This window comes from Clupea harengus, chromosome 6 (genome assembly GCF_900700415.2).
Source record: "Clupea harengus chromosome 6, Ch_v2.0.2, whole genome shotgun sequence".
NCBI classification, from domain to species: Eukaryota; Metazoa; Chordata; class Actinopteri; order Clupeiformes; family Clupeidae; genus Clupea; species Clupea harengus.
In genome coordinates this window covers 12,948,505-12,972,521 of record NC_045157.1, presented here as the reverse complement: position 1 = coordinate 12,972,521, position 24,017 = coordinate 12,948,505, and the positions used below count along the sequence as shown (strand labels likewise).

Sequence of the window (24,017 nt, the reverse complement as noted above, 5' to 3'; positions counted from 1 at the left end):
TCTATCAGGCACTGAAATCATTCATGTTCCAGTGATAAAGAAACTGACAGTTCTCAGAAACATATTACGACTTTGAGAGAGAATATGGATGAATCAGAATACCAGTTGTACTGTCTTTAATCCAAGTTCTCAAAACATTGTGACAAATAATGACTAACTTTCAATGGAACTCAAACAGCCCAACCACACACACAGGACTTATGCATACCTACACACACGCCAAGATATATATCTAACTCCCTAAAACCATGTTAACTCAGTCTGGACAGTGAGCACATAACAAACCTTAAAAATTGAATACAAGCAGGCATAAAATGAATCAGTGGCATTTAGGAGCCTAGAATTATGTTCTGTGGACTGTTAACATGGCAGGTTAAGAGCCTTTGCTTTGGCCATTACCACCCTCCCACTCCAAAAACAGCTTTCATCAGTGCATCTCTCTGTTTCCCCATGTGACCTCAGCATCCGGACTTCCCTGTCCTTATCCCTTATCCCAACAAAGCTCCAGTCTCTCTCAGTGGAGTCGGAGACATGACGAGACGAGACGAGGTGAGCAGAGCAGAGCAGACCTGAGATCCTATGAAACGTGACAGACAGCATTCCCCCTCAGCCAGAGGGGACTGGTGACCCACGTAGCCATCTCTCAGAGCACGAGCGGGTGGCACATCTACAATCGGCGCGCCACACGAGCCAGGGGAGGAAATTCTGGACATTCTGTGTACCACTTTCATAGAGGTCATTCTGTGACCTCAGTAAAAAATGAGGCATGTCAGAGGCATTTTTGCCGGCTGCCAAATGTCAAAAGATTTTAGGGCTGGCCCAGCCAGAGCACGGCTTCTCTGGATAGGTGACGGTGAGAGCCTGGGGAGGTCAGGGAGAATGTTTACTGGGTTACAGCATTGATGTGGATTACGTTGAAAGGAAAAGCAATGCTTCATGGAGTCTCACCAGAGAGAGCGAGAGGAGAGAGTGTGTGTGTGTGTGTGTGTGTTAGTGATGTGCATGAATAATAGAATATCCGGATAACCGTTTGCGGCATAACTTTTCAAATATTAGTATCCCTATTCGGTTATTATGAGAGAAAGAAAGAAAGAAAGAAAGAAAGAAAGAAGGAAAGAAAGAGGACAGCCCTCATTCGATTACAGTGAGCTCCAGAGCGTCATCAACCACATAAAGAACACCACATTTAAATGAACGCGATAAGATCACTGACTCATTTGCAACCAGGCCGAGTGGCTGGCCTTCTACGCTGACATCATGTGTTTGATGGCACCTCTGTGTCCACTTATGGTCAAGACCTTATGGCAGCGACCACAATCCCACTTGGAGACACAACACACAGAGTGTCACAAAGTCACCACGCACGCGCGTGTACACATCACAGGCACCTGACGGCTGTTACATCACCTTCAGTGTTTACCACAGGCATATTAAATATCTCGCTTAGAGGAACAAGCGTCTTTCTTTGTACAGGGACAAAGGACATGTTTACAACCAACAACCACAACATACTTTGCTCATGCATATACTAAAGAACACACGCACACAAACAAACAAACACTTTCACATGCACACACTCCACCTGTGCACCTGCTGAGAACATGCCATTCATTCCTAGCAGTCTTGGGCTTGGCAGGTCTCGCATGCTCCCTGCATTCCAGCCTGTCAGCCCGGGGCCGGAGGGCATGCGGGCCCAAGATGGACTCACCCCCTCAGGGTAGCTGTGCCGGTGACAGAGTGTTCAGACCCAGGACTAGCTCAACCTACAGCGAGTAGAGTGCCAGGAACAAGCTGCAGCTGTGATGTCAGCCAGAGTGTAAACAAAACAAATGAATGACTTCATAAAGATGGGGAAGGCCCCGCTTCGTCTGTGCTTCTCGGGCATAATAGAGTATATGTATGGACGTGTACACACAGACACACACAGTTAATGGTGTTTGAATGAGTGGGAGAAGAAAAGGATAAACAGAAGAATAGTGCAGCTGCAGTTCAGCCTTGCAAAGGCTTTCAACAGCAGTTGAATAGACAATTTTTCTCCCTTCCCTCTTTCTACACACACACACACACACACACACACACACACACACACACACACACACACACACACACACACACACACACACACACACACACACACACACACACACACACACACACACACACACACACACACACACAGAGAGAGAGAGAGAGATGAGCACACCGGAACATGTTGCTATGACAACCAAGGGTTTCTGCAGCAACACAGTGAAATACTGAAATGAACAGGGACTGAGTCACTTCCTCTTGTATGTATTCTTGTATGTGTGTATGAGTGTGTGTTTGAGTAAAAGATTAAGACAGAGTCAGAATCAGAGTCAAGACTGTGTCACCTGGAAGAGACCCAGGGAGAGAGGAGGGAGAGAGAGAGAGTGTATGAGGGCATTAGTGAAAGGCCCATCACCTCTGTCAAAACCAACTCATTAGATACCAGGCTACGGTGCACTGGGGGATTTAGAGATCCCTAAGGTATGATTTTCGAAACTGTCAAAAATACAGAAGCTCCTCTTTCTACTAAACTGTTACGGAGCCAACTTAGCCAACAGAATAATTATTTGGAGGAAAATAAATAATTGGCTTGTAGTGACCACTCGCACACAGGACTAGTATTTCCTAATACTTCACGGCGATCTCGCCTATGTTCTTATGCGTTTACATTCACGCTTCTGTTAGTAGATTGGTAAACTACATTTCCCATACATCCTGGGGTGATTACGCTGTTTGTTCTGCGACAATGAGGAACTGGAGTGTTGCTGTTGAAATAAACCACTTCTTGCTGTCTGTAAAATAAATGAAGGATGATCGTTTTAACTGTGCAAGGAGTTCTCTCCGCACATTAGACACACAGCATTGTAGGATAGACAATGTCACACCTGCTACAATGACTTTAAAATCACCAGCACCTCAGCTTTTATGGTTGTTTGTTTTTTTCTCTCTACACAAATACCGTCACAAGTCCATCTTGTACCCCTGTGAAAAGTCCGGAAAGTATGACTGAATGAAAAAAATACCGCCCAAGCCTACTGAAGATTTCTTTCCGCCAATGCCCACTAGAGCGTACAATGGGAAAATCACATCACAAACAGGTTCCTGTCCCTTTCAGTATATACAAACACACACACACACACACCCACACACACAGACAAACACACACACAGACAGACAAACACACACACAAACACTGTATAAAACCACACACACACACACAGACCGTTATAAAACCACAATGTTCAGTTAAAAATAAAGCCTGACATTTAGTGCTGCAGTTCTCAGGTTCTCAGGGTATGAAGCCTTCACACACACACTCACACTATCCAGCTGTAACAGATGAAAGGAGTGCTAGAAGGCATATTTCCATCCATCAGCTAAGACTAACCACATGAGAGGGGGAAAGCCAGGTCTCTGGCCTCTCCTTCCGCTAGCTGTCACTCAGTAAAGGCACAACAGGTCTCAAACTCAAAACAGAGAGATGAGATCAGAAGGCAGAGGATCGCATGTGTTTCTCAATGCCTGCCCCTCCCTTGGTAAGTGTGCACAGGATGCACTATGCCTATGGACACCACATTACAACTGAGAGCTTTATCAGAGAATAACAGCTTTCACTTCAGAGAGCAATAGGGGCAGAATGTAATGGCCAAACATTCATGGGTCCAAGAGAATAAATCCACTGAATGTTTTTTTCCTTCCATGTCTTAACTCAGTATCTCAAAGTGATTATATGGGTGTACACTTAATTCCAACATACCAACAAATCCCTGTGGCACTGGTGACATCGGCATCCATTTCAGCCTTGATCAAATCATTCTCTGATGCGCTAAACTGTGGCTGCTGGTCAGGCTGGATTATAGGAGGCAATGGGTTCTGATGGGTCTTCACAATGACCGACTGTCCAGCCAAGCTCAGGGAATAGTCAATATCTCAGACTCGTCTGGGGGGTATTCCGGAAAGCGGCTTTAGTTCTAACTCTCTTTGTTAACCCTGAAATGAGGGTAACTCTGGGTTCCATTCCAGAGAGAGAGGCAACTCAAACTTTGGGTCAGTTACCATGGTGACTGACTCTGTGAACCTCACCTGCAACAAACGCAGAGTTTCTCTCCTCCCACCTACTGAGCCTGAAGCAGCTATTGGCCATGGGCTGTCCTTTCCTTGTTTACCCGTCAATTGTAAAGTTGAATTAATTTGCAAAGCCTTATGACGGGAGAGGACCCCAATTAGACGTGCCATCATTAGACATTACCATTTTTTAGGAAAAATAAAATTGTATTAAATCATATTCCACCACTGTTTCACCTGTAATATTAAGAGAAGGTGTGGTTAAATGTTGAATGGTAAATGAATAGAGTACTGCATTTAAACGCAGCAATTCTCTCCCACATCTCTCCTTCGCCGCCACAGTTGACCTCCATGAAGCTGGCCCCCCATGTCATTAGAAAATTAATAAGTGTTTTGCAGTTTGTTTGTGCTGGCTTGTGCCATAAAATCATTGTTTGTGCTGTTAGGGTTTGAAGTCATTTTTACATCACTCACCAGACAATTTAAAGTTGAATTACTTAAAACCCTTAACAGCACAAACAATGCTTTTTTTTATGGCACAAACAAATACAAACAAGCAATATTTTTTTGAACTGTTGATGACATGGGGGGACTGGCTTCACGGAGGTCTGCGGCTGTGTTTTTTTCTGAAAGTGTGCTCATACTCGTCAGAACGTCTTACTCCAGTTGGGTGAAGCAGGACGCCCTTTTTTCCTCACCGGTTGCCATGGTGAGTAGAAGTATCAGGGATCCATTGATGATGGCTTTTTAATAGGCATCGAGCAGGCTCTTAAGTCAGCATACTCAAGAGTTGATTGGCTCAGAGTGAGCAAACTCAGAGTTGATTGAACAAAGATCAATCAACCCCCCCACCCCCACCCCCACCCAGGATTCCCACGCTATAAACACAGACTAATAGGCGAGATAACCTGCCAGCCAGCTCACACACTGTGCCCACGACCCGAGTCCTGCTCCGACACCACGGCTTTCCCCATCTCCCATGGCAACTGAGCCCATACCACGAAGATCCTAAATCTCAGTGGGTCACCCTGTTTGGGGCTTCATACGAACCCAGCCCATCACCACCACCCACAATCCACAAGGCACTAAATCCCAGAACAGGTTTAGGTTAGATTAGGTTCAACTTCATTGTTTCCCATGAGAGCAAATGGTCTTAGATATTAAGGAAAAAACTGCAGTAGAGCACACAGGGTTTTCATCTTTAAGCTTTACCCTAAGAGTTATATCCAGTCAACATCTACAACAACCCTCACTAGAAGATAAGCCTTACATCAATATTAAATTGACAACTCCTTCTCTTCATATGAAAAGTTGACTCACTGAGCAAAACCAAAGCAGGTACATAAAACAAACAAAGCAGTTCAGACCTATGGGGCATTTCAAGCACGTGGTTTAGTGACAAACCTGGATGAGTTGTAAACCCCCTTATAGAGAAGTCCCATGGCTTCAAAACAGAGCCATAGGGCTCTGAGTTCATTTACCCAGGTTTGCCTCTAAACCACACATCCCAGTCTTACACGAATATCCCCGAAATGACCACCCCAAGCCGGTATACAACTGCGCTTATTCTCCCATTCAAAACTCCCAATCATCCCTGCACAGAAATTCAGACCAGCTTTTCAACCACCAGATATTGAAAACACAAATCAAGTCCACACCCCTTTGTATCTCAGCTGACAGCTGGGTTTCAGCAAAACATCTCATCCCTCCCCCTGCTTGCGCACATTAAAGTCACCACATCCCCACCCGACCCCACCCGACCCCAGCGCAGCCCTCCCCCAGCACTCACCTCTTGGCCTCCTCCAGGTGGCACAGGTACTCGTAGGCCATGTTCTGCTGCCTCCGCTCGTCCATCTCCTCGGCCGTGAGCCTGTGCTCGCCATCCAGGACCGCTAAACACAAACAACAAAACCAATAAACGAGTGACAAACGCATAAACGTCCCATGCATGCAGCACTGCGATTCGTCAACGCTGCAGACACAAACATGGCCTCTCTCTCTCTCGAGCTCAGCATGGGAATTATGTCCGCTTTGAGCTGGGAGCATGGGGTTACATACACTGATTAAATAACACCGGTATTTCATGTCATTTCTTGGCCCAGGAACCTTGCCCCATATTACAGATACCCAAGCTGTGAAACAAAGTAGCGTATTCATTCATTTCATTACTCTGGGGTTTTCTTATTGGCTTTTTAAAAGGTTGCTGGTCCCTCTGTACAGAGGCTGGGCTGATGCAGGTTGGTGATTGCGTAACTTGGCAGGAGCCTCAACCCCTCTGGCCCTCTGGCGCTCTCGCTCTCTCTTCTCTCTCCCCTCTCTCCCCTCTCTCCCCTCTCTCCCCTCTCTCTCCCCATGAAGCTGTGCTGAGCTCACATACTGAAGTGATTTACGAGGGTCTTACTAAGAGTCATAAGGATGGCCAACTGAGAGGAGAATGTTGATGTCCCTGTAACTTTCAGACCTCACCAGACTTACAGTGTGTGTGTCAGCTGGAAGATCAGCAGTGCTTTTAAAATCGAACAGTGATTCCCTGCTGAACCTTGGGGAGAGGGGCCTCTGGTCAGTGAAAGGAATCGTTGTAAAAGCTCAAACCTAAAATGGACTATTGAGTTTCTACTACAGTCATGATGTTTCTGATGTTTTGCACTTACATACAGACACACTTCTAAGACCAAGTCTCTTTCTTGAATATGCTATCGCTACTTCATTATGTACAAATTAATAACTGATCAAAAGGACACGGCTGGGGTGTGGATGTGATGGATTCCATTTATTTAGAAACTTCTCACAGTTCTCTCAAGTCGACTACTTCGGCAGTCGGGAGTCTATTGGTCTGGGCTTTTCTTCGTGTATAGGTCAACGTTTGGGTGGGTTATACTTCTCCTATTTTCATACAAAGGGGTCTGAAAGCGTTAATAAACTTCCCGCCTACACCGGTCAGTTACTAAAATAGAAATATTCCTGTAATGAGTTGCACAGTAACGGTGAGTGGCCTACAATGTATCCATAGACTTCACTTCTATCACTGTCTATGGCGCTGACAGTGACATTGTGGCCCTTTCAGTACTGACCTAGTAAATGAAATGGTTTGCGGAGGCCAAGATAAAGTTTCAGTTGAAATACTTCTCTGTTCCATGAACGTTTAGGCTCTATCCCACCTTTTCCTTCAATTGAAGAAACGATAACGTCGGCCGTGGCTGAAGCTTTACCAACTGTACACACTGTGATAAAATGTACTGCATGAATAATTTACATATCTCAAAGCACAACCAGACTTGTGAGAGGTTCCATAGCTAATACTTCGCACGGGGAAGTTGGGCAACTAATGTTCACCTTTTTGCTCGAAAACTTTTTGGAAATAAAAATCGATTCATCTACCGAGTCGACATTTGCTGTCTTTTACTCTGACCTCAAACAAATATGTGCTCTACCTGGCACAAGAACCAATTGATAGTAAATTACATATATTAAAAACAAGTATCGATGGAAGGCAGGGCGAGGAACTGTAGCGATTAATGAAAACGCGGAAGTCGGAGTTACACGTTGATTCAAAAGGATACGCCAGAGACGGTGGACAAACTCAAATTTGTAAGCATTTGTTTACGCAACATTTTGCAGACCATAGTCGTAGAAAATGTTGCTAATCTCTAATGATGCTCCAACACATCCTTTTGAAGTTGAAGCAACCTCTCTCTCTATGCCAATAGGTAACTTAAGACTTAAGGTGAGTGAGAAAAAGTTTTGAGCACTTACACCCATAACGTGGCCGAAGCCCGTCTGATTCGTCTGAAGTTGACATTGCCTCTTCAAAACTTTCTCAAAAGTATCCACACTTCCCCAGGTGTTGCTCTGGTTTATGTTGCGTGCCCGTGGTTCCTTCCAGATCTTCCCAGTAAAGTTGCTATCAGTTATTCGGGAAGGCACCCCTTGCCCCCTCGCTCCTTCAGTGCAGTCTGTGAGTGAGGCTTTTTTTTCTTACTGATGTCACTGGGTGTGTTCTTCCTAAATCCAAAAGTATGCGTTTCAGGAAATAACCATCACAAGTCAACCAAGTTAAGTGCGGCAGCAGCTCCCTCTGCCGCGCAGTGTAGGCATGCATTGGTTTCGGCTGTTACTGTATTTTCTGCCCCCACCTACGTATACTCCAAACGTAAAAACATATGCTCACTCCTCTATTAGACATGTGTTTGAAGTCGTTCAAATTCGCATTACCCATCGTGTGCGGTTACAATTATAGTATGACAGATTTAGCGTCCATTTCATTTAGGCGTAGAGTATGCGACCCTGACCCAGAGCAGATCCCACTTCTGTTTGCGTTTATGAGGGCTATAGATGTTGTTTAAAACTTAAAATACTTAAACCTAAAAGACAGTTATAAGCTTTTTGTTATCACTAACTGTGTTTCCACCTCCGTTCCACAAATTCCAAAGTGTCCCCATTTTTATTCCAGAGGCGTCTGTGAACAGGCCTTATGTTGTTCACTCTATGACTTCTAAATTCATGAAAGTAGCCTGAATTATCCACACCTCTGTTTCGGGTCAGACAAATGGTCTTCCGATCTTTCCATCTGGATCCTCTGGAATTCAGCTGGTCTGCTTTCATGTTATATTGTTTACCCACCAGGGATGTTGAGCACAAAAGTTTGGATTTATAAAATATAAAACTTTCGAAGTTATTTCTCACGTTATCCCAAATGCATTTATATTTAAATGATGATAGGTGCATTATTTTTTAATTAGTTAATTCCTTGGCTAATCTGTTCATTGAAGCAGTACGAACTAAGAAAACTGAAGTGATTGATTTTTGAAACTCCAGTGTTATTTAATGTTTATTCTAAACTGGATGAAGAAAAGTTAATTTCGACGATTAGGCAACCCCAGACGGCACTAATTTACTGCAGATAAACATTAAACCAATTCAGTGGGGTCATGTACAGTGATTTTCAGGAAGCGTTAATATATTTAATGAACAACTGCAAAGCACCTGCAGAGGATATTGTTGCTGTTCATTTTCATTCTGTTTGCATCAGGTAGATACTGGACAATTTCCGCCCGATAAATTATGCATTTGAGGACAATAACGTTAGCTTTGCGGGCGGAGCTTGTTTGTTTATAAAGGAGAGTCGTCCGGTCATTCCAGTCTTCGCTCTTGCCCCTGAGTTTGAGTTGGGTGACCCCGGATTCTGAGTTTCACCCTTCAATCTCTCAGGACCATGGATAGCGCAGGAATGTTATTTGGTCTCTTATGCATCAGTTTCCTGTCCGTCATCTGTAACGGACAGGTGTCAAAGGAAGTGTCGACAGAAGACGTTGGGCCACAGAACTCTGTCGTGTCTGCGGATAGAGATTTGGTGAGTCACGCAAAATGTTGGGTTTTTAAATTGTTGGGTTTTTAAATCATAATTTCATATTAGTTTTCATACTTGTAGTGTGAAAAATACTTGTACTTGAAAAGGAAAATAATCTAACACATCTATGGGTATTCTCAATCTAACATACCCATAGATGTGCTAGATTCTTTTCATTTTCACTATATATTTAGCAAAATAGTACATTTTATGTAAAAATGTGCATTTTCTCCAAAAAATCTGAAGTGCAGATGTTTGTACTTTTTTCCAGATTCACTATAACCACAGCTTCGTTATCTAATTAAGTTATCTTCTTTCTCCTACAGTTGCAGGCAATGGACGTGCTTCTGGGGAGATACAATGAGCAGCTGCCGAGCTCGGAAAAGAGAGGGATCCCCATGGTAAAAGAGTAACTGATGAGAGATAGAGAGAGAGGGAGAGAGAGAGAGAAATATTTAACACAATGCTGTTGTGAGCTATGCTTCACGAATTTCTAGAGATAGACCTAAAAGCTTTAACTGTGGGAGCAGTCAGTGGTAATGCAATTAAAAAGTTCTGGCAGAGTAAACAATGACAACTAGCCGCGAAATGTCAGTAATTAAGGTTTTCTTATGGACAGTGTTCACCTACATGCAATTAGAGTCCAGTCGAGATAAAGGAGCTTAGCCTAATTAGCCTAAACAAGTCCACAACAAAATGCTTTGATCCCACTTAACCCTTTCTTTTCTTTCAACAGATAAAATATTATTAATTAGACATTATGCAAATTAGTGTCCATAATGTAGAGTTCAATAAGCCTTCTAATGTTAAAAGGTAATGTGAAGACACATCGTCATGACGCAGCGCTTGATGATGACTGCTGTGAGTTTATTTTGCAGTGTGGGATGGGTTCTCGTTGCGCCATGAGGTATGGACCACGCTTTGGGACGCTATGCGACTGTGGCCGTGGGAGTAACTGCAACTCCTACATACTCAAGTGCATATGAAAGCCTCAACAACAAGCACAGCAACAACCGCCACTTCCACCGGTCGAGGGATGTCCACCCGCTCTGCGCGTGCAGTTATATGTGCATTGTATTTACTTGCGTTCTAATTAAATGTGTGCATGAGTATGGGCGAATTGTACATGGATTGTATGTATTTGTTAACGATGATGTTCACGAATCTTGTAATGGTTTATGGAATAAATAAAATAATTGCTTTAAGGTCTTGTTCCAGGACTGTCATTTGATAAATGTGAAGATATTCCTGTTAATGCCGACCTGTGTTGGGCAACTAACAGCTGAATTCTTCAGCTCTTAGACATGTTATTTACAGTCATATTTTCCCTAAATTAGAAAATCAAATGCAGGCACTGATATAAATGAGATTGGTAGCTTACCCTGTTCAAGTACAGTCACTGAAATACTACGCAGCATGTATTCTGTCATCAGTGCCTGTCTGTACCGCACAAATGTAATAATAATATGTATTAAAAATACAGCTTTTAAATAAAAATGCAACATAATAGAGATTATATGCAACAGAGCAGCCCATTTGAAAGTCACTGTGGTACGCACAACTGTTGTCCCTGTTCAATCCTCACTGCTGCAGAACTGCTGTAAAATCCTCACAAAACTCCTTTTGTATTCAGCTTCCCTCCACTAATGCCTCCCATGTCATCTCATTTTGCATGCATCCCATGGTAACCCTAAAGTTTACATTTTGCTGCATTTTGGATGGTTTGAGTGGTGATCATGCAGCAGATAACGTCTGAGCTTTTTCTGTATGCAGTACGTCCACAGAAGAATTTGTTTACTGTGTTGGTGTGTCTCTCAATGAGATGAGACACACAACAAGCTTGACTAAAACCATTCATGAATCTGTCACCAGAACCAAATTACCACTGCATTTCCAAAACAAGATGTGATATCAATCCCCTTTTAAATGTCATCGGTGTGACTTGTCAAGATAAGCTCTTGTTAGCATAATCTTGCTAGATACACTCATCCTCACGCTCTTAATCAGCCCGTGTCCTCTGATGCGGATATTGCAACATCATACTGGCAGCAGCAGCTGACCTTAAAAGGGACAGATGACCAAGCAATACACATTTATGATACACAAACTGCACATATTTAAAAACAGCACCAGAGTTCATGATGCAATGCACTACCAATTTGTGGGGGGTAAAACTTTCTTTATCCATCTTTTTTAAGAGTTTACAGTTCAGAAAGCTAGAGAGACAAGGTGTGTGATGAGCCCCTGGATGACCTGAAGCTAAACAAACTTGATTCAGATCCTCATCTAGCATCTAGTAAATGTAATATAAAATGTATTAGTTTTTACATGAGAGAGGATGCAGCAGACAGTGAAGAACACCAACTGCTGTGTGAAATGCATGAAATAAAATGCATTCATCCTGAGATAAATCTTCCCACAGTCTAATCACCTACATTATGTTTATTTGTGTATGGGCTCAAACCTCTAACCTAGCCAAACGACTAGACCAGGCACGTTTATTTACATAGCACATTTCATACACAGAGGAAATCCAATGTGCTTGACATAAATAAGGGAAAAAGGAATATCCAAAGGAAACATAAAGTGGTGAGGAGTAAAATCATGATAATAGATAGAAAATATAATTAAATGAAAGTACATCAAGTACATAAAGTAGGATAAAAACATGGTACAAGTAGCCCCCACTGTGTGTTTATCTCTTTCGGAACTCCAAATAAGCCCAAGATATCACTTCCTGTCTGAAATGATTAGACGTCTACTTCTAGAAGTGAGGTGCAGTAAGAAAATAGTGCAAGTTTTAGAGCTCAATCATATGCACATGAAAAGAGAAATGTTTTGGACCTGGATTTCAAACTTGCTACATTTGGGGCACATTGAAGATCTTCTGGCAGTTTGTTCCAGTTGCATGGAGCAGTCCAGCTAAATGCTTAGTCTAGTTTAGTTTGGACTCTGGGTTTTACTAGCTGATCTGAGTCTATGGATCTTAGAGCCCTACTGGGTTTATATTCTTTAAATATATCAGAGATTTATTTGGGGCCAAAACCATTCAGAGATTTATAGACTAGTAACAGCACTTTAAAATCTACTCTGTAACTAACTGGGAGCCAGCGTGAGGATTTTAAAGCTGGAGCAATGTGTTCTGTTCTTTTGGTCCTTGATAGACCTCTAGCAGCAGCAGTCCTAGAGAGCTGCAGATATTTAATGGTATTTAATGGCAGATTACAGTAATCCACCCTACTGGAGACTTCATGACAGTGCACACTAAACACCCACCAAAGCAATTGTCTGACAGTAACTGACAATATTGCTCCACTGTGGTATTCAGTGGGTGGTCATTGCAGTTAGTTCAAGTATTGTAACAATATTTGTAATGATAGTGTTATATAATAGAGTCCCTCTTTGTTTCTTTCTCACAAAAACATTTTCAACACATTAGACACTTACCTAACAGTCATGAAATTCGTTCCTCTATTTCCCAAATCATTCAAGAAACAATCATCATTAAAAATGTTGCCTTGTCTGTCCTAAACTGCAATGAACGTTTGCTATTCCCACTGCGAGTCAGTGAGAAGCTTTAAGATTCATCAGTAAAAAAATAAAATATTATGACAAGAGCAAAGTCACACTCCACTGTGCATCAAGTCAGTCATAAACCTGAAGCCTGTGTGTTTAAGCAACTCAGCATGGATGCCCCCATAACGGCGATCGATGAGAGCCAATCAGAGGGCAAACGACACAGCCAAAGGCTGCTTGGGTGTTCTGTAAGGAGGGCTGATCCCCCGCTGTTCTCTAACGGAAGCATCATTTCAGGGGTCAATAAACAAACATCAATACTGATACAAGCACTGAGAATGAGTTCAGCTTTTATTGCGTTCTTTCGCTATGAGCGACACGGCGAGGGCACCGAGGGGAGGGAGATCTATCGTGTTTGTGGGAGAGAACCCCCGCGGGGATCGTAAGATGGGCCCTACACAGATTAGATGAATGCCTGCCTTCACACTTGCTGAGAGGCAGGATCAATCCCCCTTCTCTGCCAGCCTGACAGGCTGAGTTAGGGAGGCCTAAGCAATCACAGGGCAGAAAGAGAACCAGGATTTCCTCAGGAGAACGTTGTTATATTTAATTGTTCTTACATGTTGCTTCTCGGTCTCTCGGTTTTCTCATTTCTGCACCTCTCTGTCTTTCTTTGCTCCCTTCTCCACCTGAACTCTCCTTTCCCTGCTGCGTTATACTGTTCTTCTCATCCCTCCTTCTTCTCTCTGTCCTTTCTTTCCTTTCCCTCCATCCATAGTCATTGGAATGACTCACAAGAAAAAGGTTATCACTCAGTAATAAGTAAGCAAAGGTTTTTATTTCAGCACAGGTCAGCCTGTGATCTCTCTTTCTGAAGCTCTTGTGCTCTAAACCTCTTTCATGTGAGGGTGTGGGCACCTGTTTTATTCTGTAAACCTCTGAAACCATTCTGCTCTGAACCTCTCATGCCCAAAGTTACAGTTTGTTGATGGTTGTTATTGGATAGTGTTGAGCACTGTGTGTTCTTGAAATAAAGCTTTGTTTTTTTTAATATTCTACTCAACCTTATTTCTTCTCATTGTGGAGTGCTATTTTAACCGCGCCGCCCAACTGCGCCCCCCCCCCCCCCCCCAAAAAAAAATTCACCAGCCGCCACTGCTCCTATGTCCCAGTATTGACAAGGAGAAGCTCCCCCTGTATGCAAGCACCCTTGAGGCACAACCAGGCCCAGGAGTTTCCTTTGAAATATCACTGGGAGGTAGACCACATAGGGACTTTTTGTGCATTCAGTCAATGAAAACCTGCTTGTTGTGAGTTTCCTGCTGTCCCTGTGCCATGGAGATGCAGACTCAGCCAAGCAGTTCAGCCAAAGTATAGTTTGGTCCCTCTCCCAGAATCCTTAGGGCCAGCCCTGATGACATCACTGCTGGGTGCAAGATCAGTGCCTTTGTGTGTGTCAGTGTGAGGGTGATGTACTGTTTATATCTCGCATTTATATACATATACATATATATATATACATGACTGATTGTGTTTAGGTATGTGTGTGTGTGTGTGTGTGTGTGTGTGTGTCTTTGTATGTGTCAGTTTATCTGTATCCGTTTGTTTGTCTGTCTTCTACATCATGCACCATCTCTATAATCACCACGGACACTTCAGACAGATGATAGTAACAAGGACATATGACAGCAGCCCCGGCTTTCATCTGTGATCCTATCTACTGGCCTTTTTAATCAAGCAAAGCCTGTGGTCAGAGTTGACATACAGAGGTTAAGAAGCTTAATAAGCATGTGATCAGAGATGACATACAAAAGTTAATAAGTTTAATAAGCCTGTGATCAGAGCTGACATACAGAGGTTACGAAGTTTAATAAGCCTGTGATCAGAGTTGACATACAGAGGTTAAGAAGTTTAATAAGCATGGTTTAATAAGAGGTTACGAAGCTCAATCGCCGCCCCAGGGCAGGCTTGGACTCAATACCTCAACATATCAACATCTCAATGAGCACACTCACTTACACACACACACACACACACACACACACACACACACACACACACACACACACACACACACACACACACACACACACACACACACACACACACACACACACACACACACACACACACACACATACACACACACACACACACACACACACACATACACACACACACACATACACACACACACACATACACACACACACGAAGACGCACCCTCTGGCATGCACCTCATTACATATAGCGTTCTGTATGCATCTGAAGTGTTCAGAAGAATCCCCAAGACATCAGCTGCAAATAAGGCTAAATCAATAAGCTGATTGGTCAGGGCATTCCACCTGGACCAATTACTGTTGAAAAATGTATATACAGTAAGACAAGATCCCTGAGACAAACTGATGAGCTATTAGTGCACCACCAAAAGATGAAGACATGAAGACCACCAGCCATTAAAGCTCCTCATCTGAGTCATTTATGGAGGCTTAGATTCAGGCCCCAGGAAAAACTGTGTACTGGGTTAAAACTGGGTAATACTGGGTAAAAAACTGTGACCAAGAAAACAGCCCTGATTTTCTTATGTTGGTGTTATTACTTCCATCTGTTTTCCATTGCCATGAGTAGGCCCTATGACCATGACACACTTTTGAGCCTTAATATGCGCATATGTTACCTGCAGTGCCCTTCCATTGAAAATCCCTTTACTTAGGCCGCACGAGTTGCATGTGGTGGTAGTTATATTATAGCATGCTGTTTATCAGCTTTGTTCCAGTGGAGACCGTTTTAATTGCGTTGAGGAGCTCATGTAGAAACTGAGGCATGAGAAGCTTGTTGGAAATAATTAGAACATTTAATGAATGAGCAAGCTTAATTCCTTATGTGGAAGTCAGCACAGCCCCTTGCTCACCTAAGAAAAAGTGTAATTTTCTTATAACTCTGACGATTAAAATCCGTAATTCATTTTCTTAATGTGCATGCTATCAGCCTGGGAAAGCTATCTCTATGTCATGAGGGTTGAATATCAGTGCACCCTAACATCAGGTATGCTGCACCCTAACATCAGGTATGCTGCACCCTAACATCAGGTATGCTGCTGTGTTGCCTTTATGTTTTCTGTTCATGTGCCATGTCTGAGGAGGACTATAAGTGAGTCTGCAGGGGTCTGTGGCCGTCCCTCTGTGTTTCTCTGCAGGCAATGAAGCGTGTCTCTCCCAAATGAACAGCCCAGTAGGTGCTCTCTAAACATATGAAAAAGATCCATCACGTGCCATCTGGCCCGGATGGAATCATTTGAGGGAAAACATGATTTTTGCATCGCTCTAATGGTTCCGCTGAGAAACCTCCATAAACGGATACCCAGATACACCCTTCCCAGGAGTGTCCACGGGTGCATTAGTACTTGTGTCCTTGTTCACTCAACAAACACTACAATGTGATTTACAAGTGTGGGAGAGAATCCCCCCCCCCCAAAAAAGAAAATGGTTAATCAAGGAGCCACCTTCAACACAAGTGCCCTGTGAAAGTGTTTCCATTTTGGCCAAACAGAAAGCATGTATCTCTATCAAATCTCAAAGTAATTACAGTCACAAAGGAAGTGCATGAAAAACTGACTTCAAACTGACTTTTCAAAGCAAATAGGATATTTTGAGAGGTGAGACGTGGGGTTGGTTTCTCATCTCTGGTTCAATTTAACTGATGATGGTACTCCTTCATCAACATTGACATGTCTGTGGGCCATGCCAACCCTCATCCTTGGAGTCTTTTTGAGAACTGATCAAGTCAAGTCAAAGTGTAACAAATGCATACACATATAGCCGATGTGTCCAAAATTCTATTTTCAGGGCAATAAAAAAACTGTGTACATTAACTTATAAACGTATTCATGATTTATGTATTTAATTCTGTTGTCATTCCGCTTGGGGCCAGGTATTGCGTGTTGATGTAGATTATAAAACAGGAATTTGTGTAGTGCACATGTCTGTGTTATTATTAAAAGTAAAACTGTTTCATTATTTATAATGACAGAAAACCAAGGTCATTGTGTTTCACTGTTCAGACACTGCAGCTGTTCTATGTGGCGCCAAGAGAAATTACACTATCTCCTGGAAAAAAAAACTTTTTTAATCCTTTAATCTTGACAGTTCTTGAGTTTGAGTAAACATTCAAAAAAATATCACCAAATCCTCCTCTCATCTCCTGTTTTTCGAACTTTCATCTCCATAATTAGAACTTATATTTCAAAGACAAAAAAATATCACCAAATCCTCCTCTCATCTCCTGTTTTTAGAACATAATTAGAATTTATATTTCAGAGTTAAGCATGTAAACCTGATGAACTTTTCCATTCTTACTTTTGTTTCAAAACACATAGATTCATTTTATTCTCAGTGCTGCTATTGGTTAAAAGCAGCAGAAATAGAAAGTTTTCCAGCAGTAGCCAATCTCATAGATTTGTAACTACTGCCACCTACTGACTATATTAATGTACTACATCAGCAGTTCCGTATATCAGGAGAAGGACTTCCCTAATTCATTGAAGGGTGTGGTATGTGCATAATGAACACAAAAAGTTAAAGTCAGCGAATGATTCCATCATCAGATAACTTCATTCACTCCTTACTCCTTAAGACCACATCATTTTATGACTTTTATTTGAGCAGAGTTGAGAGCAACCATCAAAAGACAAAGAAAGATGTGGTGAGTTTTGGAAAATATTAAAACCTGAAATACAGTAATACCGGTTGAGGTGTATTGTGTAGATAGACATGTTTCATCTAACCGCATTGTTTTCTGTGTAAAACTCATGTTAATACTCACATTATCATCAAGCGCGGTCCCCTGATGGTGGTATACACAAAACCAATAGACATGATTAAGCATGTATCTCATTTTCATCTAATAGTCATTTGTTTTTAACAGTGTTTGATCCCGACTGACACCTGGAGAGATTGGTTAGCATAGGTTAGTGTGTGTTTATGTGTGTGTGTGTGTGTGTCTGTGTCTGTGTGTCTCTCTCTCTCTCTGTGTGTGTGTGTGTGTGTGTGTGTGTGTGTGTGTGTGTGTGTGTGTGTGTGTGTGTGTGTGTGTGTGTGTGGGTGCATTTTACAAGGGAATCCAATCATCTTCAATTACTAAACTCATTGGACGACTATTTTCCAAACGCTCTCCTTTTTAAAGTAAAATAATGGCAACCAAAGAGTATATTTCATCAGGCCGATGCTTAGAGACAAGGAGCAAATGACCTCTGGGCCAACGAGAGTCCCTGAACACAGAAAACTACTCCAATATGGCTGTCAACCATGAGGCATGACATCAATACCTGGCACCAATTAATAAAGAGGGAACCAATCAGAGAGGAGAATGAGTCATCACATAGGTGGAGACAAATACTGCTCTAAGCATGTGAATTATTCATGATGCATAATTACACTGAGCATGGGGGTGTTTTCTTTTAATCCATTTATGAAAGATGCCAGCGTTTAATGTCCATTAAAAAATTTACCTCACAGTATTAAAAAGAGAAGGGGGGGGGGGGGCTTGGGTTGGGCTGGGTTGCTAATGAGAGAACACACTTCCTACACAGACAGTTGTCCCCATAGACATACTATATAGACATATCTGTATCTATATACATATATCTATATATGTCTGTGGTTGTCCCTGCAGGGGAACTCTTTTGCCCATTCAATGTAATTGTGGAAGATCGTTCTTGGAGCACATACACCACATTCTAATCACACACGTCCACAGATGCTCCTCTTTCGTGGTGTTTGGGGCCCTTGAAGATCAGTGACGGGATCTGAATCCACATGAAAAAGAGATGTCCCAGAACCACACAGAGCTTTAGCCTTAAGAGTAAATCAAGGATGTTCTATGTCCAAGCGCACACTCTTGCCTGCAGTATCCGGTTGATGTTGTACTTCTTGTCGACCTTGTAGTGCAGATGTGACCTGTGTGGAGGAGAGTGGTGACTTCGTAAAATTACAAGAGTGCTGTTTTTTTTCTAAAATCAGTGTGTGACATTTGGGTAATGAAGCATTCCCAGGGGGGAGATGTAGAGCCCGACAGTCATTGCTACACTGTTTGTATTTAATTACTCCCAGGATAGGCCTACGCAGCTCCCTCGGCTCTGATCGCTTGACTTCTGTTTTTTTTTCTAGTTTTTTTTTGAGTAATGATGAAAATGTCACCGTAGTCTTTGTGCCAACTTAGCACTTACTGTCAGGAAGGAACATCCTCACCCTGCCGGATGCAGCACAGCTTGCTTCAATCATTGAACAGAGAGAAAAAAAACGACACCAACCTCTTTACACAGAATATGTCGAAGAAGCAGTGCTTGATGGAATATTACAAAGTAGCTAAACCCGTCATTTCAACTTGGTAGGGTATGTAGACTTGCAAATTAACAGTTTGGGATAGAGACTTGACTGTCAGGCTTCAGAAGAAATTCTTAAAAGAGGGGAATGACGCAGTCATTTGCCATTTGTATGGATTCGTAAGTTTGTGTCAATAACCCCTCTTGCAATTTGTTTCTAAGGTTTGGTAAGGGGACGGAGGGCAAAGGCGCTGGTGTTTACTATATAAACAAAACGCAGCGGACGACAAGAGGAAAATGTTTGGTGATCACTGGGGAAGTTGACGGCAAACGCAACTGGCATGATATCCATGCAGTGCAATTAAGAAAATAAGCATGTGCACACTGTCCATAGATAGCAAATAAAAGCTGTGTAGGCAGGGGAGCAGAAAGGCAGAGAGCCGAGGCACATCGCTCCGAGCCCTTTAATTACTTTATGATGACGCACGAAGGGCAACGGAGAGCGCCCCTGTGCCCGGCTGTTCGGGTTTCCTCGGTGTTCCGGCGGTGCATTGAGCCCCGGAGTCTTATGTGAGTCTGGAGTTTTTTTACACAAAGTGACCAGACAAGGACCCACGAGTAACACTGCTACATAGAAAAGCTCTCTCTGTTTGCGTGTATGGCGCTAGAAATAGACCGAAGAGGACAACGCCATGAATAGGCAGATACACGACAGTTAATTCAGTCAGACTGACAAGCACCGGCTTGTGTCATTCTTTACGTGTACGCGAAGCTAAAGTAAACATATGTCTGTGTTGAGGTCATTCCCACCTTTTTAATATTCTTTGTATTTGTCACATTGCGCCTGCACACTCACCGGGTAGGCTACGAAATTGCCTGGAAGGTCCTCTGTTTCCGCTTGAGAACTTGATGTCAGGCATCTATTATTTAACAACAGTAACAGGATGGAATTATGAAAGTGAAAACTGTCAAAAGTGAGAAGATAGTTTGTGACAGCAAGGATCTGAAGAGGTTTTCGCCTTAGCACATTACTGGCCGTGACACAAATAGCGAAAGGGGCAATATGATGTAACATGACAGAGCGCCCCTCCTAATTTTGTTTTATGCGTTGCTCAGGTTTTCATCCATTAGAAAAGTTTCCAAGAGTCTCTTTAATGTGTACTACAGGAAATAACTGAGTCTACAGCAGGTATATCTTTAAAGCGATGTGCATGTAATTGAATATTTGATTTAATTCACCCAGACATCACACATCTTTGCAAACATAATGGTTCTACTATGAACAGAAAGAAAAAAGAACATCCATGGATGTTCACAAAGGTTTTGCTCATGGAATGTACATACATATATGAATATGAATGACTTGTTTTGAGATTCCATGCGAAATATGAATTCAGCATTCAGCAGAATGTTATAATGGCTCCATTTCACTCTCTGGATTGAAACGTCGTCGCTGAACGGTGGCATGAGGCGCAGGGAGACCGTGTGGGAGTGGGGGTGGGGGACGCGGATGGGTAAACTAAACCTTCACCTCCACCTGGTCTAGTTTACCCATCCGCGTCCCCCACCCCCACTCCCACACGGTCTCCCTGCGCCTCATGCCACCGTTCAGCGAGCTGCATGTTTGACAGCGAGAGGCCACAAGACAAATGGCTGCACATTTGGTGCCTTTCAGCGCGGCAGTGAGTGGCACACCGGCTGGGCTCGTCTATTCGCCCACACTCCCCAGCGCCAGTAATGGGCCTTTCAAAAGGGCCTCTTGCGATACTCGCTGCACTGCACTGTGACAGCGCACCGAGAACCACGATCGATCGGTACACTTATCTCACGACTCACAACCTCTAAGGTCAGTAGCAGTGGTGGTATATCAGAGCTACATCACAGAGCCTCAGTCGGTCCACTGATCTATCAGGGAGTATGACGTAATGCCTTTTGGGACGTGAGGTAATACATGTCCGAATATGAATAAATGCAGAATTGTAATGTTATTATGTGTTCAGGTGGTACAAGTCGACGTAATGCCTTTTGGGACGTGAGGTAATACATGTCCGAATATGAATAAATGCAGAATTGTAATGTTATTATGTGTTCAGGTGGTACAAGTCGACATATTTTTAATGTGATGGTGACCCCTCAAGATATTTCCATCACCCAGGCCTTTAGTGGCTGTTTCTGTCAGGGGTGTGAGGAAGTCTGAGGGATTGCCTGAAGAAAGGAGACTGAATCATCATCCATGTCCCCTGCGGACAATAGCATCGTTGACACAGGACAGAGAATTGTATCATATTTCCTAATCGGGAGCCTCTGTGGGCAGGACTGTATGATATCATATCTTGGTTTGGAAATATCCAGCTCTATCAGTCAGTGAACAAATGGGCAGTTAGGCAGCTCTCAGCTCTCTCATTCAAACCTCCATGGACTTCCTATTTCGAAAAAGAAACTTCTTCAAGTCCTCGTTACCTAATTTACCAAGTTATGAAACCTGCCAGAAGTGGGAAGACCTTGTTCAATTTCAAAGGTTCTCCCATGCAGCTAAAATGTTTTCCTTCATCAACAAAAGACAGTAGTGCAAGAAATGTCAAAATAGATTTATTTTACGGATATGATTTGTGGTTGTGTCTACATTCTGATTTTAAAATCTGATGGATGTGCCATGTTTTTCAAAACATTTCTGTCATCTCAAACTTCCTCTTTAACGATTTAATGAGTCTCAAAGCTACTTTGTGAGATCAACTTTCCTCAGAAGTTCAAGCTACAAATTAATTAGGATAGAAGTGATATTAATAGCTCGTATTGAATAGGTCCTTAACAGGGTCACACTCAACATTATTCTTATCTAAAGCACGTCGCAAGGAATTCAATTTCATCAGTACGTTTTTGTGTGCGAGGGATGACACCATAACCAGTAAAATCATCAAATATCTCATGCAGAACTGATTGCCTTCTTGCTATTGTGGTCTCTCACCCTGTAAAACTAAATAACAGAGGGAATCAGATACAAAAGACTCTTACGTAAAGAGAATATTTCTGTACTTGGTTGCAGTGACATTGTCTCACTGGTGAAGAGTGGTGTCCTGTTATACAGAGGGTGGGGATGGCATCTGACCTCGTCTCAATTCTGACCCCTGATGCTGTGACCATACGTAGCTCCTGCTAATGAGACGCTGGTGTGTGTGTGTGTGTGTGTGTGTGTGTGTGTGTGTGTGCGTGTTTGGCTGAGTGAGTGTGTGTGTGTGTGTGTGTGTGTGTGTGTGTGTGTATGTTTGGCTGACTGAGTTGGTGTGTGTGTGTGAGTGAGTGTGTGTGTGTGTGTGTGTTTGGCTGAGTGTGTGTGTGTGTGTGTTTATGGTGCCACCCATGTAATTAAAACCCAGAAAAGCCACTCGTTTTTGCTCTGTCTAATGATCCCTCCTCTCTCTCTGTCCTCTAATCCTCCCTCTAATCTCTATTCTCTATTTTCTATTCATCTTCATCCCCTCTTCTGTTTTGGCTGTCCTCAAACCCACCCAGCCTTTCCTCTGCTGTTTTGGTCCTTATGAAGGAATGTGTCACAGAGACACACCAGACATATAAGTGAAAGAAGTATAATTAATCTGTACGGGTCTATGTTTCCGGCCGATACATACTGGATCTCAAAACACAGATGAACTTTTAGTTTCAGTAGTAACTAGGCATGGGTCGGTTGTTTACGGAACATGCCATTTAAGAACATTCCAGAGTTGCCTTGGCCCTTGGGTTGGCATTTCTCACATACCTCCTGACCTTCTTATCTCTACCTTCTGTCTCTGTTATGCACCAGTGCTTCACCACACAAGGGTCAAACTAAGGGGCAGGAAAATGGTACTAAGGTTAATAATTATTGTACGGCATTGCAAGATGATTTATTTATTATATGTTTGGGTTCAGTGATCCGGGAGGTAGAGGAGTCGTTTAGCAATCATTGGGTTGCTAGTTTGATCCTGACTCCTCCTTACCAAGTGTCAAAGTGTCCTTGAGCAAGACACTGAACCCCCAATGTTAGGTGAAAATTCACTCAAGTTACCTCAGGACTCCGGAGTTGCATATAGGTATATTTATTAAACAACAACAACAAGCTCGTTGGGCTCACCCACGTTCCAGCAGGTCGTAGAGAAGCACGGGCCCTCTCTCAGAGAGAGAGATGGAGCCCGGGCTTACTCCCAGACTGCAGCAGACGAGAGAGAAGCACTATTAAACACATCACACAAGTTTTAGATAGATAGAAGTTTAGTATTCTCTGGCGCCAAAACAATTTGTCAGCCGGGATACCACGTGGTGGGTCTCTGACGTCCGAGGCTCCCTGTCTTGCAAGGATGTCAGTTTTGCACAAGGTCGAAAGAAGCACAGTTCGACCCTTCTTATCACTTCTGGTCCAAACATGCTCTTGCACATATGCAGACTAAATTGCACTTAATAATCTAAGTTACACACACACAGAAACACAGAAAAGCCATGTTCCTGCTTACATAAGCAGATAATACAAGGCACTTGTTACATTAACATTTACAGTGTTTCGAAATTATCGAAATTATCTCCATCACCCAACCTCTCCTGATGTGCAGGTTGGCAACTGAGATAGTAGCCTCCGCCATCGGTGTATGAATGGGTAGATGTGACTACAGCCTCTGAGCCACACACTAGACTAGTGACAGCACTACAGCCTCCGCACCACACACCAGACTAGTGACATCACTACAGCCTCTGAGCCATAGACCAGACTAGTGA

General features: G+C 42.9%; 2 protein-coding genes across 4 annotated transcripts in view; one reads left to right on the top strand and one right to left on the bottom strand.

Moving 5' to 3' along the window:
* The window catches only part of iqgap1 (IQ motif containing GTPase activating protein 1), a 49,680-nt gene extending 41,593 nt beyond the window's left edge, over positions 1 to 8,087 (bottom strand). The window contains exons 1-2 of the mRNA XM_012836589.3: positions 7,846 to 8,087; positions 5,882 to 5,984 (exon numbers count right to left, since the gene is read on the bottom strand). Coding sequence (XP_012692043.1) covers positions 5,882 to 5,984; positions 7,846 to 7,891 — 149 coding nt within the window. The 5' untranslated portion in view covers positions 7,892 to 8,087. The remainder of the gene's footprint in view (positions 1 to 5,881; positions 5,985 to 7,845) is intronic.
* On the top strand, positions 6,694 to 10,644 carry cartl (cocaine- and amphetamine-regulated transcript-like). 3 transcript variants are annotated; one of them, XM_042708025.1, is made up of 5 exons: positions 6,694 to 7,680; positions 7,800 to 7,816; positions 9,301 to 9,442; positions 9,766 to 9,840; positions 10,318 to 10,644. In XM_042708025.1, the coding sequence occupies exons 3-5, from the start codon at positions 9,305 to 9,307 to the stop codon at positions 10,423 to 10,425; spliced, it is 321 nt and encodes a 106-aa protein (XP_042563959.1). In that variant the 5' UTR covers positions 6,694 to 7,680; positions 7,800 to 7,816; positions 9,301 to 9,304; the 3' UTR covers positions 10,426 to 10,644. The 3 variants fall into 3 exon arrangements, with proteins under 3 accessions (XP_042563959.1, XP_031424910.1, XP_031424909.1); XM_031569050.2 differs by lacking the exon at positions 7,800 to 7,816; XM_031569049.2 differs by lacking the exons at positions 6,694 to 7,680; positions 7,800 to 7,816 and having other exon boundaries at positions 8,886 to 9,442.
* Positions 10,645 to 24,017: the final 13,373 nt, after the last annotated feature.